This window comes from Alternaria arborescens, assembly GCF_004154835.1.
Source record: "Alternaria arborescens strain FERA 675 chromosome Unknown contig_3, whole genome shotgun sequence".
Taxonomy (NCBI): Eukaryota; Fungi; Ascomycota; class Dothideomycetes; order Pleosporales; family Pleosporaceae; genus Alternaria; species Alternaria arborescens.
Genome location: NW_021167858.1, coordinates 808,126 through 830,027, shown reverse-complemented (window position 1 = coordinate 830,027; position 21,902 = coordinate 808,126). Strand labels below are relative to the sequence as shown.

The 21,902-nt window shown below is 50.3% G+C and overlaps 8 protein-coding genes across 8 annotated transcripts; 3 read left to right on the top strand and 5 right to left on the bottom strand.

Moving 5' to 3' along the window:
• Positions 1–2,886: 2,886 nt before the first annotated feature.
• Positions 2,887–4,076, bottom strand: AA0111_g1759 (hypothetical protein; the record flags this gene model as incomplete). The annotated part of the gene is made up of 2 exons (XM_028647453.1): positions 2,887–3,844; positions 3,931–4,076. 2 exons carry the CDS (start codon positions 4,074–4,076, stop codon positions 2,887–2,889), a joined length of 1,104 nt encoding a protein of 367 aa, XP_028510469.1.
• A 4,135-nt stretch (positions 4,077–8,211) lies between these two features.
• On the bottom strand, positions 8,212–9,318 carry AA0111_g1758 (hypothetical protein; the record flags this gene model as incomplete). The annotated part of the gene is made up of 1 exon (XM_028647452.1): positions 8,212–9,318. One exon carries the CDS (start codon positions 9,316–9,318, stop codon positions 8,212–8,214), a length of 1,107 nt encoding a protein of 368 aa, XP_028510470.1.
• A 2,670-nt stretch (positions 9,319–11,988) lies between these two features.
• Positions 11,989–12,210, top strand: AA0111_g1757 (hypothetical protein; the record flags this gene model as incomplete). The annotated part of the gene is made up of 2 exons (XM_028647451.1): positions 11,989–12,150; positions 12,205–12,210. The coding sequence occupies 2 exons, from the start codon at positions 11,989–11,991 to the stop codon at positions 12,208–12,210; spliced, it is 168 nt and encodes a 55-aa protein (XP_028510476.1).
• A 343-nt stretch (positions 12,211–12,553) lies between these two features.
• On the bottom strand, positions 12,554–13,508 carry AA0111_g1756 (hypothetical protein; the record flags this gene model as incomplete). Its single annotated transcript, XM_028647450.1, has 2 exons — positions 12,554–12,698; positions 12,748–13,508. The coding sequence occupies 2 exons, from the start codon at positions 13,506–13,508 to the stop codon at positions 12,554–12,556; spliced, it is 906 nt and encodes a 301-aa protein (XP_028510477.1).
• A 397-nt stretch (positions 13,509–13,905) lies between these two features.
• Positions 13,906–14,466, bottom strand: AA0111_g1755 (hypothetical protein; the record flags this gene model as incomplete). Its single annotated transcript, XM_028647449.1, has 3 exons — positions 13,906–14,139; positions 14,193–14,290; positions 14,340–14,466. 3 exons carry the CDS (start codon positions 14,464–14,466, stop codon positions 13,906–13,908), a joined length of 459 nt encoding a protein of 152 aa, XP_028510474.1.
• Positions 14,467–16,177: 1,711 nt separating this feature from the next.
• On the top strand, positions 16,178–18,214 carry AA0111_g1754 (L-amino-acid oxidase; the record flags this gene model as incomplete). Its single annotated transcript, XM_028647448.1, has 1 exon — positions 16,178–18,214. The coding sequence occupies one exon, from the start codon at positions 16,178–16,180 to the stop codon at positions 18,212–18,214; it is 2,037 nt and encodes a 678-aa protein (XP_028510475.1).
• A 451-nt stretch (positions 18,215–18,665) lies between these two features.
• AA0111_g1753 (hypothetical protein) lies at positions 18,666–19,898 on the bottom strand (the record flags this gene model as incomplete). Its single annotated transcript, XM_028647447.1, has 3 exons — positions 18,666–18,877; positions 18,934–19,659; positions 19,715–19,898. The coding sequence occupies 3 exons, from the start codon at positions 19,896–19,898 to the stop codon at positions 18,666–18,668; spliced, it is 1,122 nt and encodes a 373-aa protein (XP_028510473.1).
• Positions 19,899–21,368: 1,470 nt separating this feature from the next.
• Positions 21,369–21,884, top strand: AA0111_g1752 (hypothetical protein; the record flags this gene model as incomplete). The annotated part of the gene is made up of 1 exon (XM_028647446.1): positions 21,369–21,884. The coding sequence occupies one exon, from the start codon at positions 21,369–21,371 to the stop codon at positions 21,882–21,884; it is 516 nt and encodes a 171-aa protein (XP_028510456.1).
• Between the last annotated feature and the right edge of the window lie 18 nt (positions 21,885–21,902).

The window sequence follows — 21,902 nt, the reverse complement described above, 5'->3', positions numbered from 1 at the left end:
GGTCTTTGTACATATTGACGTTTAGATACCCCACCTGTAATGTACTCTTACGAGTGATTTGCCAATCATTTGCTACTTATCGATTGATTCTATTGCTTGTCAGTCCCATGGAGTTGGCCCACGTCCAATTTCTGCGCTTAACTCCAGTATCGCATCACTCTCCTTGCACCCTGCCACCGCCTTGTGCGTACCTTTTGTCGCGTCTAGCTAATGCTCGAGTACTGGTTGCCAACTGCCAAAGAAGGAACACCAGCCAAGCGAGCACGACGAATCAGACCATACACACGACATCAATTGCAACTCCCTTCGAAGTCTTGATGACTAGGCAAGGAAGAATCGCTGGCCTGCCTGTTCACCTCCTCAATGTCGTACGTCGTGGTACTACATACCCTGCATGGGTCTGGAATGACCAAAATCTCGGCGCAGAGAGCTCTCCTGTCTGGCTCAGCCTACTCCGAGTCGCCTCCAAACCTGCTCATCATGTTCTAGGCTTGACCATAAATAGTTTAGCAATCCTCGTGTAAATATGTTTCTCACCACCCTGAGAATAATTTGACATGGCCTAAGAGATCGAGCTGCTGGGTAATCACTAGTATGATGGTGCTGAAGTTTGAGCGTTCCATTCGGCTGTTGAGTGTCCTTAGCCGGAGGCATATCGAGACGTAATCAGGCGCAGTCATAGCTTTCCACAGGTACGGGTGTACATGGTTCTGCTTATCGCTGGTGGACAACGAGTGGTCGCAGCTGAGGGTAATATTCGGTCAGTCCATTCGCTAGATGGTGTCTGTAGTAGTACGCCTTATGACATTAGCCGTCTGTTTCTACTACTTGAGCCGGCAGCACATATGAGTATTTGTGATGTAGCTGCCCACTAAGCTGTTCAGCGCCAATATTGACGATTGATTAGTCGGTGAGGACATAGTCTTCGGTAAACTTGGCTGGGTAGCCTCAGAAGCGGCAGGCTTCGCCTTCTCACGTACGAGAAACACACTACTTGCGGTACCGCCAATACCACTGTCTGGGTAGCCTTGTTGAACAGGAGCAATACGTGTGTAGGCACAAAAAGCCATTCTTATAGCTTGTCCAAGCTTGTTTCAGGCAGGCCTTGCAACCGCAAGTATTGTCGAAAAGAGCCAGAGGAGAATTGCTGGGGTTGTCGTGTTTTGTGTGGTGAGTGTAACCCGTACTCAGACCTGATCTTGTAGTTGGCATTGCTGACCTCAACATTCTCCTAATCCTGGCGCTTCCAAGTTATAGCTCATCCAAAGTGGGAAGGATTGCACGACATACACTTTCTCTGCTAGTAAAGGCTAGATATAGCAGGTTGCTATCCCTTCATTAGCCAGTTAATGTACTTCTTCTAGCCTCTCAATAGAATGGAAATACGATAAAGGGCGCTCGATATACTTCCCATCCCCATCATTTGTGGATACAAGAGTTCGGTGAGATGAACTGGGTGTATAGTGCCTCTAGTATGACAGTGAATGCTGGCCGAGCATTCTATGCAGGCTCATCGGGGACACGAGGCATTAAGAAATGCCTGACTTCACCTCAAAAGAGATCCTTGGAGAATATGATCGCCATTATGGGTACCGGGAGGGGTGTGAGTTGGCACCCGGGAACGTACGCTGCACACCTAGGCCGCATAATACAACAATATAACAGCACGTTAGGACAAAATACAACCGAGAGTGTGGTCATGTTATGTAAACCCAGTTCAAAGAATCAAGACATGATAGTCAAAGACCGAAGATACCGAGAGACCCAAAATATCTACTGTGAGTGCCCGCAGCTTGATCTGAGCATGTTATGGAAAACGCAAGAGAGTCAATGAGAGCAAGACAGTATGAAGAGAAGATGAAAATCAGAGGTTCCGATGAACTGTATAGATTGTTAGCAGTGGCGCATATGTTGTGACAACAGGTCGCATCGCAACGCATGTGACCATGGTCATCCAGGGTTGGATCTGCCAAGTCTGCGATACACCGATACGACGACCATCGTATACCCATTAAGCTCTCTAGCCCAAACCCAAATCGTTCATGTTTCCAAAGAAGCATCCCCTCAAGGCCAAATAGCGCCGTGTCAGAATCTACTAGCACCGGAGCCAAAAGTCCAGTCCCAGCCGGCCACATCCGAAGCGTACTGATCGACAAGCGGCCGCGCACTTGCTAGACACCGTCTCGAAACCCAAGATAAACAGAACACGATACCACATCTTTATCTCCACCTCATTCTGCCTGAACAGCGCTGTCGCGAGTTCGTCGGAAGTTCATCGGCCATCTAGTAATCCCTGCCAGCGGACCTAAATGCGAGGACGTGGCTGACCGCCGATCATCGGCGCTAGCGAGCTTCCAGCGCCTTGGCAAGTATGCAGTCGCGTGGCTAGTCAGAGTGGCGGGATACATGCGGGCTGGCTGTGCAAAGATCCTGTTTTGGTGTTGCTTAGGCGTCCCAGTGGTGATGCATTTGATGGTCGCGATCGATTGCGGTGAGCTGTACGACCGATGACGCTGCAAAATCTTGAACGGAAGGTGATACTGGCCCGGGTCTTACAGCAGAGACAAGCAACCGAACGGTCCGAATGAGAAAAATAAGAGAATCTGGTATCACAACAGACGTCGGCATTGCGAACAATATTGATTTGTTGAACTGGATACTCGTATTGGGGTATCATCGCGTCGGAAGACCCAGATCGAAATCGAAAGCGACGGAAGATTGAATCTGGGCGTAAATGACCAAGCCCTAACCGAACCCAAAAAAACATGATAATGATGATACCTCCATCCCAAATGGAAACGCCTTGGTAATGCAACGCTATGCTATGCGATAAGCCTTCCTCTTTCGTCGTAAATATATTATCTTTGCTGGCAAAGCAATTTGGTGCTATTGCAATATGACATTATGCTCTTGTTGGAATACAACACCACTGGTGTTCTGTGCAAAAATCTTTTGTATGGGAAGCGTAATTGCTTGCATGATGTTTTCCCGGAAGTCAATCTTGACATTGCTCTTGTCGAACCAGTAATGGCGGATGAGCTTGCCCTGGCAGTTGCTGACTTCGACACCAGGGAAGCCATTGGCCTCACCACACTCAAGCTCCTTGATGTACTGCTCGTAGTCGTAGCGGATATATTCACCGAAGGCGGATTGCTCGTGGAATCGGGGTTGCTTCCATTGCGAGCAGTTTGCGTATCGGGTGTCGTCGGGGCACTCGTGCCACGCCTTTAGGATCGGCATAGTGTTCTCATTGTTTTGTACAATCATGAAGCCAGTGTTGGTGTAGGTGCGGTTGAAGCGATCCGAGTTGTATTGGGGCTCCTTCTCGCTCCAGGGATCTTTAGCCATGACGAAGGAGTGGTGTGGCTTGATATCCCAGTGGTTGAGCATCCACTCGACAGGAACGTGTAGGAAGCGGAAAGCAGCGTCGGCGTCAAGGAAGACGATGAACTTGTAGTCGTTGATGTAGTTGGCAAGCGCAGAGGGCTTGATCCAGGTCGCATGTCGGTCTTCGAATTCGTGTGCTTGAACAAACTTGTAATCGTATCCATGGACGAGCGCGTACGTGTAGTGGTTGAAAATTCCACCAGAAACGTGGTTGATGTTGCGCCAATCGTATTCACCCTTCTGGTATGCCTCAGAAGACTTTAGATTGCGTGTCTCTAGATCAAGAATCAAGACGTCGCTGCCCATTGTCTTCTTGTAGCGCGGGTTTGGTGGCAAAGAGATATGGCTGCCATTCGGTTCGCGGATGAAGGGCTCGGTTGGCGCAACCTTGAGGTTTTGGTACAGTAACTTGATAACCTCGCCTATGGTTGCGTCAGTTTGCGCGCTGGCTGCTGCCCTGTAGGGTTGTTGTTAGCTCCGCTCCGTGGGAAAAGCATAACTTAAGGCCTTCCGCCTCCGCCACGAGGAAATGACAGCACGTACAAGTTCGAAACTCCCGTCCTATGGGGAAAAGCCATACGGGGAGGGCTCTGCCAAGCCATGAAGGCAAAGATGAATACCAGGACACAACCAGCGCTCACCGAAAGCGCGAGCAACGGGCTCCGACCTCCAGTCGACGGCAACATCATCATGGGCAGCGTAGATCCAGGAACGTGGGCGAGGTCCAAACGAGCGACACGATGGAAGACAGACGAAGATGTCTTGTTGGCGATAGGGGGTGCAGCGTGCTGTGGCAGGGCTTCGGGGGATCAGCACATTTTAAAAGACGAGAGACCCGTCAGCAAGAGCCAAGACGCGCAGGAGGTGGCATGGGGCGCCGGCGAGATTGCGCTTGGCAGGCCCTTCAGCCTTTTGCGGCGTCCCTGCAGCCAGACGGACCCGAGCGAGGATCCACTGGCGGTGCAAAGTGGCTTCTGGATGCCGTCCTAGAACGAATCAGATGCCGGCCCGGCGCTGAGCCGTGAATCATCACGAAGGGTGTTGATGCACGGTTGCTGCCGAGCTGCCAAACGGCTGCCACGGCCTCATCACAGCTCAAGTGGCGGCTCATGTCCTGCTGTGGCTGACAGCGCATAGATAAAGAGTGATGCCATGGGGATTTTCCGGGGAAGAATCATCTTCACAGCTGTTGTGGTACTTGTCAAGCTCGAAGCCTCTTGCAGTGCGGCCAGATGATCGAAGATGGTGGCAAAGGGTCCAAATTGCGGCGACGCTTGGTTGGAAATAGTAATCTCCCCGCCTGACTTACTAGACCCACTCGACATCTCCATCCCGCCTCCTTACATCTGCGCCGCCCCTGATAAGCCTGCGGCTCCTTTACATGCAGAACCACCCCCGCATCCGACACCGTTGTCTGTTGATGGTTGTGATGAAACGGCGTTCATCGCAACGAACGTCGTGTTCCCAGCACGGTGTCACAATATGCGGCTGCGTTCCGATCGTTCCGCTGTTCCCGTGGGCCAAATAACATTTCGTCTTCGTCAGCATTGAAGCAAATAAGCTCGGTGATTACGAGTTGGAATTACGATACATAGTCTTCCGCTCTTGGTCCTGATCATCTCTGCTGGAGATAAAGAACACTTTACTACGTTGCTGCTAGCATGCTATGTAGTACAGTCGAGTACTCAAGCTTCGCATACGCGATACAATGGTGACTCCCGAGGTCCCAATAACTAGCTCCACGGGTGTCCACAACTCAAAACCAACTTCGCAAATATTTTGTGAAATGTAAGATGCGGCGCGATACGTTCAGTACTATCACCATGTTAGTCAGCCACAGGCGATACTCAAGCTCCATGGCAAGAGGTGAATCTGCGCCACTGGCATTTTCTAATCGGAGCACGATGTCCGAATAGACCATGTAGACGTTCCTTCAGTATGAACTGGTTGCTTCCAGGGATTCTGGCACAGTCTCTTCCTGTCTAACAGATCTCCTTCTCCCCTTTCTCTTCTTCCACACCCCCTTTGAAGTATCAAGCAAACTTTCCAACGCGGTCAGGGTCATCCCGACGTCTTTGATGTGAGGAAGTCCGGTACTTAGGACAAAGAAGAGAGTGTTAGAGGACATCGTGATGGCGCCACATGATGTGCATGGTGGCATCGCTGTCGCGGGATCGAGATTACAAACAGGTTTCGTAGTGGGTGAAAGTGGAAAAAGAAAGACATGCGGATTGCAACCGCGTCAACGATCGAATGCTTTTGACAGAGTCATGCATTTGCCCTGCACGTGTACATGGCAAATATCGAAAGCAAACGATGGATTTGATTGACTTACACGTATTCCCGCCCCATGTCACTCCCAGCGCGTTACACTGAAGTTCTGAGTGCAGCTACTATCAGCCGTTTACCTTATCTTCAACTTACGTTACGCCACCATGGCAGCCCCGGAACACTCAGAAACATATGAGCAGTCATCATGCGCCAGCCATAACGGCGACAAAAGTGACAGTCCCAGCCTAAGAAAGAATGACAATCGCCACGGCCTGAACCCCCGCGCATCGCCCTTTACGCCTCAGGCACTGACCAATTCCTCTCCAGCTTATCAATCGCAAGGCAATGGATACCAAACGAACCAGCTCGCCATCCCGTCTGCAGCAGGTGATCTTCGACCATACAAAAACGAAAACTGTGCATCACACGCAAGTGTTCCAGATAACAGCTATCTTACATCTTCCACAAGGAACACCTCAAGGAAAGAATATCCCGCGAGACAGCCTACGATACCACCTACAATTGAGGACCTGGAAAGGGACCCGAAGATAAACTTTGCATGGAAATTGCAACATGATAAGAGTTGAGTATCCCTTTAGGACACACAGAGTCTAGCTACTGTTTGATTGTTATAAGGGTAGAGTCATAACTGAGAGTTCACAGCACGCCCCGTAACTATCCACCATATCTTGCAAAGGCTTACTTACAAAAAACAATACAGCAAGTACCTCTTAGCTGCAGACTCAGACCTGCCATATAAAACTCTTCATAGTTCGTCACCTCTTCTTGCACTCGCATTAGCAGTGACCATTTCCTCATACCTCCTCCTCACCTCCTCACCTCCTCACCTCCTCACCTCCTCAATCTTTTCCTCACGCCGTCTTGTCTTCCTGTTCCTCAATCTAAAACCTTTAAAGTGTTCTATCAAACCATCCGTATGGCTTTTCGCTGCTGATTTTAGACCTGTACAATCGCATCTTGCGAAGCTTCCAAGTTTTCCATTCTCCGGTTTTGATGTCTTAGCCGCAGCTATGACTTCTTTAAAGTCAGCAGTTGCACGTTTGTGAGTAGCTGGTAACTCGTGAAAGGCCTCATCAGGGTCGCGCATGCGGTCGACGATAATAGGTTGTGTATTCCTACGCTGAGATGGCTGAAGCAATGTCTCTTGGGCATTCCCTGATGCATGAACACTGTTGTGCCCTGGAAAGATGGCGGCGTACCGCTGCTCTATCTGAGGCAGTAGTGTCCTACTACTCAAGGGTTGAGTGGTGGTCTCGCGTTTCGGTCTGCTTTGCCGAAATGAGTACGGCATGCTACTCCGCAGCTGAGCCGCTTTTGCGCCACCAGAAAGTCGTTTTCTCCAGTCCGTGATGCATGTGTGTACTACTGCATATTTACCATTGTGTAAATGCCTACCATTTTGTGAATTACCGAGACGAAAGTTGGGGGACATTGGCGGAGACCTGGGCTCGGTGAAAGTCGTTGTGATCTTCAGAGAAGGACGTCTATTGAGATGCAGTTTGTTAGACTTCAAAGTCGGAGGAATGTTACTGTAGAGAGGGGAATTTTCCGGCTTCTTAGGTATACGTAAAGGCGTTGGCATGTCTCCAAGTGTCGCAGCTGCTTCCAACACATCTTGATGTCTTCGTGATACCTTCTTCTCGCTTCCAATTATATCATCCATCAGCACAGCGACAGTATCGCGCTTTGTAGCCCTGGTCTCTGCACTAATCTGTGTAGCCAGCAACGTTCCTTCGCTGGAGTACGGTATGTCGACAAGTTCTGCCGAGTCATCGATTATCATGTTCCGGCTTCTACGTCTCCCGTCTATCAGTCGTTCAGCATCCATTCTTTCTCCAAAATGTCCAAAGACTTCTTAGCTTCTTCTTTCACTGGCGTCGCATCGGAAGCGATCCTGAGCGGCTCATCTTTCGGTGGAACTGGTGGAGCAAATAAACTACGAGCTACATGATTCATCGCTATGTTGTGCTTGACGTTGCGATTGTGGATTTTTATAGCCGCAGACTCAGATTTGCGCCTTGCTTGGGAGTGAAAGAAAGGGTTCTTCGGTAGTGACATGGCTTTCTAGTGCCGAAAGCCGCTAAGCTCAAGGATGCTTCGTATACAGATCACGCCTCAATCATGCGCCGCGTCACTGACCGCCGAAAGCATCAATGTGAGCAGCGAAACAAGAACGACAAGTGAATAATCGACATTACTATTGTAAACTCCTAGGAGTCATCGGCGTTGACTCAGTCATGATGACATGGATATAGCCGGCGAAAAAGGGATGGTCTTTGTGACCTCTAAGAACTAAACTTCTGTCTTGCGTGAAATCTCAGCATTACCGGTCAGAGTATTGCCTTTCCTTGGTTGATAGTTTACATATAAAAAAAGTCTTTACAGAAGCGTTTGACGTCCAGAGGCGCTGAATTTCGCTGTGCGCTGAGAGGGTCCAGACAAACCTCAAAATCCAAAACCCCCAGTACCATGTGATTTCACATACCACATCCGTGGCTAGTATGCGAAAAATGAACACAACAGTTATCACCCTTACATTAGATGACTAAGATTGTGTTGACGCAAGAGCAAGTCAGGTGCAAAGTTAGTCATGTATGACATGTCGATGTCATTCGCCATGTGCTGAGCCATATCCTCCATGTTCCCCATGATTGCATCCATCTCGTCTTGCGATACTTCTTCTATTTCGTCATCGTTATCTTCATCGAGTTCCATATCAGGCTGAGCCTGTGATTCCTCCTCGGCCGCCTGCGTCGAAGCCTCCCACTCTTCAATGTCAATACCAGCGAAGAACGAACTCTCGTTTGTGTCTTCTTTTGATTCTTCGTTGTCGGCAGTGTTGTCTGAGCCGAGATCGAACGACGTGACAGAAAACATGTCTAAATCTTGGAATGCCGAACAGACAGAGGTTGGAAGAGAACTTGGCGTACTAGGGGTGGAGTCATCGCCGCGGGAGTATGACTTGGCAATGACCTCGTCATCAACCCCTAGCTTGACCAGATGAGAGCTTGCAAGAAAGCCAGTGAGAAACCTTTCTAAGACAGACGGATTCATAACACGCTTCTCTCCAGCGACAAATTGGAGTTGGTTGCCGTATTGAGCATGGAGGGCTTGGCCAATACCGGGGGCAAACCAGACGCCGTGAAGCTCGAGGCGGATGACATCTGCAACATCGGCGTCGAGCAATCTTCGTAAGGCTAGCGTGATCGGGTGTTGCGCATATAAGATGGAGTCGTCTACACACGAATTGGCCAGCTTTGACAGTGACGAATCAATGCGGATGTAAAGATCCTCAAACTTCGCACCTGTGATAGCGAGGGACGCGATGGTGTTAGCCATGTTTCGTTCCCTTTCTGAATTCGCTCCTGAGATTGTAGCATATACGGCGAGACGACGGAGGTACCGTATCCACTTATCAGCAATAGGAGGAAGGATGGTAGCGCTGTCATTTGGAGGTGATGCGGCGGTGATGGCGAACGCGTTGCGCTGGTGAAAATATGATGCCGACTCTTGACCAATTTGCTTCGAGGCGCCAAAGAGTGCTGACACAGCAGGTGTTTGCTGAGGATGGCATCTGTCAAAGAGCTGTCCATAGATCGTGTTGCGCACCTCTGCCGGCAAGTCGTTGAACGTTTTCATGGTGCCTAGAGGGAGTTCGTATATCTGTCGTGGTTGGTCAAGGATTTTGTGAGACGAACGTAATTGGAATGGTGAGTGGTGATGTCCTTTGACAGTACTTCCTGTTTCAGGTGGCGTGTTGTGGGGTCGGGTCAACCAGCGCAGGACAGAGGTGAAAGCATGCACTAGTATCGGGAACACTAAAGTCGTCGATGTACAACGCTGTGCCGAACGGGTAAAGTTGCTGAAGTATAGTGCTGTGACGAAAGAGCAAGTTGACTGTTGTCCTCGTAAGATGCAGTCGTAGTAGACGTGGCGGCGTGGGAGTTGAGCGGGCTTTGAGTGCGTGTAGTAACAGTGGTGCGATGAGAGTGGGTTCGAGGAGACTGTGCAACAGGCCCAGCTGGTATGCGGCTTCCGAAGAATGATCGACGCTAGCGCGCACACGTGAATGGCTGAAGGTCTGGCGGCCGCACAAAGCATTCAAGGGCAGGAGTACTCGCTAAGCCACGTTTACCATGGAACTGGCCCTTATATGTACCCCTCAACCATAGGTGATGACTCCGCTTTCCCGCTCATGCCAGTACAGTCTCATATTGCAGCTGCCTGATAGGATGTACCGTATGCCCCCTGTCCTATCCTGGACCACACCTATGGAGTTGATGGGGGCTTGACCATCTCGTTTGGCCTGAGGTAGACGTCAGCTCTACCTCACCCTGAAACTATACGCTGTGATCGGAATTAATATACTGCAAATGCTAACATGGCGTATAGCACTTCGGTGGGATTTAAGTACTCTCTGCGACTTGTTTAGATCAAGTATGTTTGTGCAGCAAACGTCATCGCCTCAGGCAGAAGTTTCGCACACTACCAGCGTCGTATAATGCGCCAATCGAAATGCGGAACTCGGTGGACACGCACAAGGAGCATAGCACAGCCGCCGTTCTGATGCAAGTTGCCCCGTCCCGAGGCTTCCTCGCTCTTTTCCGCTACCTAGATGGACCGTCCAACATGGTGCGCTCCATAAAATATCTATCGCAGCTTGATGATTTCAACCTCAGCTCTCTGCATGTATACTTGAGGTTGTGGGTAACCTATCCTCTATCGAGTCGGTGCACACCCATCGCACATGCCGCACGATCCTCCGAGGCCGACTTATCGCATCATCGAGGGATGGGCTTCCACCTACTCGAAGACAGATATCCTGTCTGAATCTGTGCTAGAGCTTTTTGTACGGATCGGTTGCATCAGCGGCGAGCGAGGTAGGGGTCGATCATGTGTTCACGCGTTGGATCTGAGTGATTGTATCGGGGATACAAACGTGACGCACGCGTGTCACCAAATCAGAATTCGTGAGGTGCACGCAGACGTCTGACGAGAGAGGAAACAGGCAGCGTCGGCAATTGGACAGATCACGATGGGCAGATAGAAGAAAGAAGGCAACTATGGCACGCGTCGTGGGGTGACGTTTCCTGGGTCATGGAGGTGTGTTGTTCCGGCGCTAGCTAATCGATAAGCGTCCACGTGACTGATTTTCTTCTCCAAGGTTGTCCATGGGGTGCTTTCACACATGTCTCGATATGCACCTGCCGATTCACAGCTCTTGATACGTTGATCATGTCCTATGACTCAACACATCACATTCACTCAAGCTTGCCAAGCCCTCTGCATGCCACTTTCCATGTGACTCATGTTTCGTCTCCCTCGACCATGCGAATGACTGGGTCGCAAGCGTGTTGTGAGGCGCATCATTATCAGGACACGGTCGCCCCTGATACGTCACATCTGGACACGATTCCAGGAATTTCGCGATCTAGTGGTATGATTTGGAGGGTGGAGAGCTTGTTGCCCGGTCCACAGGTCTCACAAGAGCAGCTTTCAGCTTTAGCATGCGCCAACTCCGTACAGCCAGCAGCCTTCACATGTATATGATGATTCAGCATCCCAATATGTTGCTATCTTGCTCGGGAGACTCGGAAAGACGTTATAAACTTAGTCAGAAGTCCATAACACATTCATTTTCGCGTCGAAGGGTACGGATAAGGTGGTACACCCGTGTTTGCACGAGAACCAGTTATAGAAATGCAGATCCCAAACGATGCATCCGCATCGAGCCAGAACGTATACTAGAGAACGTTGGAACCACAAACGAGTCAAACACGTAGGACCAGGACGGTAACGCATACCACGCTGACGCCCGATCAGTTCACTATGACAGGCGATGTCGACCAGCCAAAATGTACACCAAGAGACTCTTTTCAATTACGATGCACCCTAGGTATACTACGCTTCTCAGGTATACAACATACTTTGTGTTCCAGTACGTTGATGTGAAATACTGTGTGTACCTTTAGCGTAGACATAGGTGTCAGGTACAATCTGACGAAGATCAGCTCCTTCGTATGTCTCCATACTACTCCTGCACAAGTGCATAAATCGTGGCAGCTGTCAACAGTCCTCGTTTGCGACTGCAATTTACTAGTGAACACCTCAGAGTCCAGGCACGCACCGCGCTAGTGGTGGCGGAACATATCCCACCTTTGGAATCTTGCGGTATAGAAATATGAGCCTCTGATCCAATTCTCATCCTGTCGTCCACTTACAGAATTGACCCAACAGGTCATATTCTAACACCTCACTTCTCGACTCAACACTTACCCAGCAGATTGACTTCTAAGTCGGCTCCCAGTCATGCATCTTCCGACTGCCCTTGCCGCCTTCATTGTCACCACTGCCCTTGCAGCCCCAACATCTATCAACGCCACCTCAAATTCCACTCTCGCCGTTGCGAACGACAACTTGGGGATTCTTGGGTGCTTCCCGTGCTTTGTCTACTACCTCAAGTGCCGCCAGGTAAGTGGCATCCAAGCTCGACCATCATAATTTCTATTCTAATTGACTTTTTAGACATAAGCTAGCGACGAGATCTGCCGATGTTTGACATCTCCTCAATACAAAGGTCGTTGTAGAACCGATTTCTGTGGATATAAGGACTGCTAAAGGCAAGTGATGGTGGAGAGTATGATCAATATAGGACCTCGGAATTGAGTGCGTGGGTGCACCGATTGGAGGAAACTGATGATGTCAAGTTTGATGGATGCTTGGGATTAGGTACCTCAGTGTGGTCGCTGTAGGAATTAATGCAATGTATACCTAGTGATGCCTACTATAAGACACCGACGAACAGTTCATATGCAAAGCGCTGTTGCTCAAAGAGTGATGCGGCGCTTCATATTGGCGCACATTGATCTTTGAATCAAAGAATGAACTTCTTTAGAAGATTGGCAAGTTTCTCTGGCTGTTCAAGTGCTAGGCTATGCCCACACTCCTCAAAAACCTCCGCAATATGCACTTTCTCGACAGCAGACTGTATCTGCTCTTTGACAAGCGGCCCGAAGAACCTAGATCCCGTTAGCCGCCTCCGCAAACCATGCACTATCATAAACTTACTCAGGGGCTCCCACGGTCATAACGTTACATTTCAACTTCTCCTTGCTCAATATCTCTTCTTCAACGTCTACATTGACCCAATGCGCCCGATAACTCTCCAAGACACCCCTCAGCCCGCCAGGTGCCTTCAAACACCTCACCCACTCATTGACGGCTACCTGATCCAATGCACTAGGATTATAGCACTCTGCCTTCATAAAATGTGTCCAAAACTCTTCCTCCTTCCCTTGGATCAACATCTCCGGTACATGCGGCAGCCAGAAGAAGGGGATATGCCAGTTCCAAACACCACTTTGATTGTACTGAGCAGCAATGTTCTTGCGTGTGAAGAACGTTTGCTTGGTAAGGGCGTAGGAAAGCAGCATCTCGCAGAAAGAAAGATGGGTTACCCGCTCGGGATAAAGTCCTGCAAGACAGAAGGCATACGTTGCGCCCCGATCCTCGCCATGGACAGCAAACTTTCCGTGCCCTAGTTGGTGCATCAATTCGGCCATGTCTGTCGCGTTTGTCCGACCATCGTAACCTTCGCTGGCAGGCGGTTTGTCAGTTGCACCGAATCCACGGAGATCTGGGGCGACGATTGTGAACTTTTTCGTCAACAAAGGCACGATGCGATACCAGTAGTAATGTGTTTTAGGTGTGCCGTGTAGTAGGAGTAGAGGTGGTCCCGATCCGGATGTGATGTAATGTAAGCGGATGCCATTTACCCGCGCCATGTGATGGCGAACGGGCTTGCCCTCGTGGTCTTGTATTTCAGGCATCTTTGATGTATGTAGTCGCTGCAGCAGGAGTCTTGGTGATTACTGGCAGGATCTGTAACACGTTGAAGTGTTTCAGTATTACCTAGGCATGGTGGCATTCAGTGAGGTAGCGCTACCCCACATTTCGACGTCATTGGTGACCGACAAGTAAGCGGAGACATTTCCGCACTTGACACATCCACAGCATTGCTTTTTCTCTTGTCGTGGGTATCGCTAGTTGAAATAATGGAACATTGACAAGTTGTACAGCTGCAAGGTCACGGGACAGCACTGTCGTTCGCCCGTATGATGATTGAGGGCCTCACTGTATCGATTGTGATAGTTTTCGATTCTTCGCCTAATTTAGCCTGGAGAGTTTCGATAGGTTCTATCTCTTTTTCTTCCATGTTCTACAACCTCATGAGTCCGGAATGGCAGCGATAGCCTCAACCTCGATCAAAAAGTTGCCCGGCAACTTGCCAACCTCAACAGCGGTACGTGCAGGCTTCGGACTTGGTAGCATAGCAGCATAGACCTCGTTCATAGCTGTGTAGTCTGACATGTTGGCAAGAAAAACAGTAGTCTTCATGACATAGTCCCATGATGTGCCAGCTTCCTCGAGGATAACGGCAATGTTCTTGATGACTTGAGCCTGGCTTGGGTGAGTATGACATGAGGAGCTGAGCAGAGAGTTGATTTGTGTACCGTTTGAGCTTCAATACCGCCTGATACAATCGTTCCATTGAACGAAGGGACGGTTCCCGAGGTGTAGACTATGCCCTTAGATGTCCATGCACCGCTTGCTTGACAATTATCAGATTCTGTTTAGGTGAAATAGCCTGCACGACATACAAAGAATAGGTCCTTGGGTACCAAGATAGGTTACCACCGGCTGTTCAGCGAGCTTTGGCGTTGGCGTGGCGATTGCAGCACCAGCAACTGCGAGAAAAGTGGTAACGAGAGCCGTGAAGGATACCATGATGTGATCGGACTACAGCACGTGGAGTTTGGAGAAACGTAGACGTCAAGAGCTGAATATTATGGTATGAGTACTTCAATCACCTTCGGTTTGTCTATGGTTTTATAAGCGTCGCCAACATTGGCGGATCATCAGTTCCCAACTCTTTCGTGTTCGGTCAAGTTCATCGTCCGCATTGTACCGACCGCCATGACTTCCAAGAGCTGCGAGTATCCATGCACCAGGTAAGGCTTGCTGCCAATGTCGTTCCAAAATGCAGTCAATACTGTTGGAATACAGCCACGGTTGATGTCCCACGATACAGTCAGACCTGTTTGTAATCATTTTTGAATCCGCCGCCGGCTCCAAGGTACCGGAATGTCCACCAGGAACAATATTACCTACACTACACCCAAGGTGGCAGCATTTCGCCCAACCATTTCGGCTGTGATCGTGGGGTTACAGAATCCGCAGATATCCAGAATGCACTAGAAAAGGAAGGAGGATAGCATGCGAGGTCTTGTGGAGCAGAGCGACTTAAACTATCGCAAGAAGGGCCGTAGGAGATGTAGCTCGCCTGGGCGCCGAGATATCTTCGCATTTATACTGTGCGTTTAACGCGTGCATTGCGAAGCGCGCTCTTGTCCTGACGTAACGTGAGATAAAGGCTGCATGGATTCGAGATAAGAGTCGGGATTTAGGCTAGCCGTCGTGTGTCTGCGTTATCGCAATCGCAGAGCTCCACCTGGGGTTACCATGGCTTGCCGCTGGCCACCTTATTTGCCGAGAGGATCCAGACCCCTGTCCGAACTTTTATACGGTAAAGCAACAAGCCTTATCCTCCGAGTTCTTGATACTGCTCCCGGACAAGACTCCATGCCACGTTCTGTCGAACCGCATGCCCGACTCATGCTTCTGGGTTAGCCCCACTTAAAAAAATCGACGTAGTGTAGGGTCGCGTCCAAGGTAGAATGCAATACTCCAAATACGCTTCTTGTGTGCATGAGCAGCATGAAACATGGCCACCTACGCAGGTATGCTCTATTCCAAGTATATTCTCTTTATGCGTATCGAATGTGAATCCTTCTCTTTGCGGAGATGTGAAAGCGATTGTTGCCTCCGACACCAACAAGGACCACAGTGGATCGTCCAAGGTACAGTAACATCGTAAAGTCGCATACGAGACTACTGGTGTCGGTGCCGATACAACTCGGAATGATGGTCATGGCTGAGCCGGGATGCTTTTTTATCCGATGTTTGTTATCTTTCCGTTGGTAAAGAAACCTCACTCCGCAACGCCGATCTCTTCCGCAAGCTGAATCTCCACACTATCACCCGTCATACGGTGCGCTACTGCACTTCGCTTCGAGGCATACTGCGGGTCAACTGTAACGGGGATTTGGACGCGACACGACCCCATCTTACGAGAATATTTGTCGAAGTCGCGCATAGCTACGCCTTACAGCAATGCTCTTATCGCGGCCGAATGCATAGACGTCCTGTCCTGTCAGCGGCGGACGGGCCGTCGCAACGACATGATCCGAGGACCACAGCCACGCCCTACGACGACACGGACGATAAGGTTTGGTGACCAACGAGAATCGAAAAAAAGTTGTAAGCCTGTAAGGCATTGCTCGCCGTGGTGTCGAACGAGGTCGGTATTTGAGTAGACGATGTTTCCCTTCTCTTCAAGTTACTATCCTCATCACATTCACCCCTTTCTTACGCCAAGATGAAGGGTCTTCTAACAGCCTCATCGGCTGCCCTCTCTCTAGCTGGTGGTGCTGTTTCCAGCCCAGTCACCCCTCGATCAGACCTCCTCTTCTTCAAGCCCCTGACGGTTACATCGAACTCGGTACACAACGTCCATGTCGGCTACGGAGAAGATGACTTCGAGGGTGAGGTCCGCCTGGTATATGGCGATTGCGACATGAAGAGCCATACGGATGGCCATCATGATGTGGCATCGCACTACATCAAGCGATCAGGCCGTCCCGAGCGATTTGTCTGGATCGTACCGGACGACGCCGTTCACGGCGGATGTTTACATGCTTACTCGGGGTCCGCATTGATCGGTCGCTCAGCGCCTGTCAGAATCCACCATCCACCAAAGAAGCGGGAAGAGATCTCAGACATAGCCGATGCGATGGGTCCTTGGTTCGACGGTGTTGCATACATGCAGGCAAAGCAGAACAATGCCTCATACGTCGCGGTTGAGAAGAGCAAAAAGATCGCCATCATCGGAGGAGGTATGTCTGGCTTGATGACAAGTCTTCTCCTCGATTCGGTAGGCATCCACGACTGGCACATCACCGAGTCATCACAACGTATCGGTGGACGTATTCGAACGAAATACCTTGCCGGCAGCACACCTGAGCAATATCAGTATCAGGAGATGGGCCCTATGCGATTTCCAGTCTCAACCACTTACCCAGACACGAACGAGACATTAGAGATTCAGGACCACAAGATGGTTTTCCAGCTCGGTGATGTCCTCAACCAAATGAATGGAGGCAACACCAGCAGCCTTGCTGTCAACTTCATCCCCTGGATCCAATCAAGCCCAAATGTGCCCGGCAACTCGAATGGATTCCGTCTGCCTAACGGACGCATTCCTAGCGCAACTCAGATCAAGAACAACGCGACGGCCTACACGCTGCCTGCGGCTGAAGGCCCGGACGAGGAGACTGTGGAGCACGTTGAAGAAGCGCTTGATGACTTCATTGGGTACGATCGGGAGGCCGCACGCGAAATTTATGCCAACGTCTACAAAGCTCACAAGAACGCTGTAGAGAAAGGCTTGTTCCATTGGTCTGAGGCAGCATACATGAAGTATGCGCTCAACGCAAGCGACAATGTCGTCGACTACGTTACTGGCCTCGAAAACGCACCAATTTGGGAATACGAGACGGCATACTTCAGCGCCACGACTTGGCGAACGATCGACAAGGGTCTTGAGTCGCTTCCTCGCGCCTTCTACCCTCATGTTCGGGACCGTCTGACGCTGGGCCGCAAGGTGACTGGCCTCAAGCACGATGAGAGCACCGGCAAGATTGCGGTGCAATGGCGCCAGGATCCTCTTGCAATGGAGCCGGAGAGCGAGGAGTACGACTATGCGGTCGTCGCGGTACCGTTCTCGAAAGTTAGACTCTGGGATCTTCCTGAGTATTCTTCACTCTTGTCGCGTGCCATCAGCGAGATGAACTACTCGCCGTCATGCAAGGTCTCTCTACACTACAAGACACGTTTCTGGGAGAAGCTTTCACCACCCATCATCGGTGGCTGCGGCTCAGTCGATATTGCAGGTATCGGCAGCGTCTGTTACCCTGCGTACAAGATCAACTCAACCGGCCCCGGCGTCATCCTAGGATCGTACGTTTCCGGTACCCTAGCTCGCTCAGTTGGTGCGCTCAGCACAACTGACCACGTGGCCATGGTCCAGCGGGCGATGATAGAGGTCCATGGTGAGGTGGCTGCGGAGCAGTGGACTGGTGCATACGAGCGCCAGTGCTGGGAGTTCGATGAGCACCAGGCTGGTGCGTGGGCATCCCCATTCGTTGGCCAGCAAGATCTGTTCCTGCCTGCCTACTACAAGACCGAGCACCAGTCCATCTTCATCGGAGAGCACACAAGTTACACACACGCTTGGATCTTCTCAGCGCTCGACTCGGCCGTGCGCGGCACTTCCCAATTGCTGTTAGATATGGGTCTGGTCGATGAGGCGAAGCAGATCGTGGATACGTGGATGGGAAGGTGGATATCCATCTAAGTGGAACAAAGACAAAAGAAAACAAAAGCTAGATGAATACCATAGCAATGAATAATGTCTGATCGATACGCCAAAGAGTTGCAATAACGATGAGCTAGTAACCGTTGAAAAGATGCCACCTAAGTGGTGTAGAAGAGATGAATAGTGTGCGATCCCCCTGTGATGGCGTCATGGCTTAGCGTGCCCAAGGTTTTGAAACCGAGGCTCTCACGCCAGGGTCCAGCCACCTCATTAATTCATATCTGATTCATTATATATGAACTTTGGAACCTGGATGGCTTCGGATCGTCATCTGCAGAAACGGAACTTCGCCTTGTCTTATTTGTCACGGAGGTGACATGCTCCGCGCACCAACCTCATCGCTATCTACTGTTTTCTCCTGAGCATCTCGAGTGCATTGTCGCACACACCACTTGTGTTCTTCTACTGCCACCCAACACACAAGCGCCTTCTATGCCGACACCGTCTCCGACTTCGCAATGCCATTCTTTCCATGTCCAATGGCAACAACCTTTTTCTCCGCCAAAGCTTCCGTTCTAGATCGGCTGTTTGGATCGAAGTAGGGAGCCTCTCCAATACCTACTGCTCGGTTACCAAAGCGTTCACCAAGATCATCATAATCGAAAGTTGCGCTGTGGAAGGCACTGCGGTTGTCCCAGATAGCTAGAACTGGTAAGTAAGAGCTTTACGAAAAGTCAAGAGTTGCCACGGGCGCCTACCGATATCGTTCTTGTTCCTCCACTTTAAGCGGACTTGGAGGTCGTGATTCTCTGTTATCACAGACCGGAACTTCTTCAACAATTCTGCCGATTCTTCTTCATGAAGCTCGTTGATGTACCTGGGGAACGGACCAAGAGCAAAGATGCTCTTCCATCCCGTCACAGGATTTGTGCGCACTACTGGATGTACAGCACTTAACGATCTCCCAACGTTCTTTGGACTACCCCGTTCTTTCTCGTAGATTTTGACTTTCTCTGGGTTTGCATCAGCGGCTCGAATGAAGCCGTCCCCGACGAAGGTTGCAGTTAAACCCTCGAAGAAAGTCTGGTAAGCTTTAGAGAAGCGGTCATAGATTTCATATCCAGAAGCCCAGAGTGTGTCGCCTCCCGTCTCTGGTAGTTCTGTCAGGCGGAGTGAGGTATAGTCAGCCGGAACTGGCTCAAACTGGATGTCCGAATGCCACTGCGCAGCGTCGTAGCGACGTGAACCACTCGGCCGACGATGGTCCTCATGTTTGAAGATGTTTTTACGACCGAGGGAGCTGATTGTGCTTATTTGCGCATCGTCCACACCGAATTCAGAAGTGTTGTTCAAAATTGGATGAATATGCAGAGTGGAGTCAGCAGGCTTTCCCGTCAGCTGGCCCAGGCGATGAACAAGGCTTTTTTGTAAGTCGTTGGTGAGGTTGTCTTGAGCTCGGAAGAAGACAACTCCACGTTCAGAGACTAGTTTCGGGTCAGACCGCTATTCGTCAAGGATAGACGGGTATAAGAGACTTACTTGTAATTGCAAGATCTCGAATGAGGTCGTCGGCGTTAGAAGCGTTCAGGATGTCTTCGACGATGTTAACATTAGGATACTCTCGACCGATGACAGGGGTCGTTTCTTCAAACTTGAAGCCGGCATCAAGTGCACCTGTCTTGGTCTGTGGCGCAGGATACTCTTGCTTCGTTGGCGCCGTCATATTTGCTTTACTGGATAGAAAGTTTGAATTCCTTTGGTTGCGAGTATGCTAGGGAGAAGAGAGACTCATATATCGATTCAACCCATGTCATGTATGAGTCTCGCTCGAGGTGGGGTCAGATCACGCAATGTGCGTACCGAGCACGCAAATCGGATCGTTGAATGTCGTCAACCTATCCCTACACTCCTTCAGGTGGGATATCTGGTCTTTATCTAGATAAGTAGACCAAGGTCTCGTACGAACCGACGTTTCGAGGTGTTAGAAGGTGCAATGTCCCCGCCGGCTGCTACTTTCTAAGATTGAGCTAGCAAAGGCATACGATCCTAGACTTGGAATAGTGTCTCTTACGAACGAGTGGTTGAGCTGTCAATACATGCGCATGGGGCGGCATGAAGCCCCGTCAGCATTACGCGAAGCAACCATAGAAGTAATCTAGTATTGGGGGGTCGGTTATCGGGCGGAGCAAGACTCCGCACGACGGACCAGCTGTATTTTAACCCAAGAAGGATCGTATCACCGGCAGACCAGATCTTTGAGCGAAGCCTTCTGACTTATCCGGCTTGTCAGTCACATCAGTATGAGTACACTCCCAAGGATGAGTGGCAGTGTCCTCACGTGATCGCGCGTTGAATTACCCCGCAGTCCTAAGTCGTGACACGCTTACTGATAACCACTATACCTAAGTTTTGCGACATGAGGATACTCAGAATCTCTATCGTGCTTCGCATACACTTCGAGCAATTTGCAAGACATCTGTCTGTGACCCTGTGGGAGAGCTTACCATTATTTGGCGGGTCTCTCTTTTACTGCGCTTATGAAGACGAACCGGTTGGTGACTTCGCAGGAGAACGGGTTACAACATTAGAGGTTTTATCCCCAATCAAACTCACTTCTTGTATCAACATGAGGTCTGAAGAATGTATACTGCCGCTTAAGGAATGACCTACATAACGTTGTGGAGGGTTGGAGCAAGACCGCGTCGTCGCTTGGGAGTCTGGTAGAGACTGAATTCCGATCGCTATCAACACCCGGCTCCGGTACTTGAGTCATGTTGCTCTGCTTTTTGGGAGTTTTGCATGATAGTACAGGTAGGTAGAGGCGAAGAACTTGGCATACTCCATGGCATCTTTGAAAAGCTTCCTTCTCTTGTTTGTCGTGTTCCATAGATCTTCCTTAAGTGAGCGGACAGCCGCAGAAGAAAGGAGTTGGTGCTCGTAGCTTGCGTTTTCTCCCCGCTACACTCTCATGCGATCGTGCGTTCGATGAATAGATCATCGACGTTTTGCTCAGTGTCCGACTTCCAAGGTGGAGGTGAAGTTGTCACGCTGTCGGTGGTCTGGTAGTGTCGGCGTCTACGGCGCGTGATCGCCAATATCGCCGACAGGGGATTTAGTGACTCAAAAGGTATATATGAAAGATACTCACCTACACCCGCAACGATACGTATCGCATCACAAATCGAAGGACAAGATGGAAAACAAAACATTTGAATGGACGCGCACGGTCGACTCGACTACGTACCTCATATCCTCCGATCGATCGCTCCTTCCGCACCTTTTCGTCCAGGAAGCTTTCGCTACAGACGCAATGTTCTGGGCAAAACCGCTCCCTTTCACAGCGCTGTCAACGATGCTTGATAACAGTCTCACCCTCGGTCTCTACACCGTCTCGAACGATATCAAAACGCCGATTGGGATGGGGCGCATGGTTACCGACTACACGACGCTTGCTTACCTCACCGACGTCTACATCTTGCCCCAACATCAAGGCCATGGAATCGGCAAATGGCTGATTGCATGTTGTCGCGAGATCTGCGTCGGCATGGAAAATCTCCGATGGATGGTGCTCTTGACCGGCAGTGAGCAAGCGCAAGCGCTGTACAGGAGGGAGTTGGGCATGACAAAGCTCGACGGGGTGGAGGAGGGGTTGGTTTGTATGGGGTCACGCAGGGCAAAACTCACCGAGGCCGCTCCAGGCTCAGCATAACGGGACCTACCGGCTTCC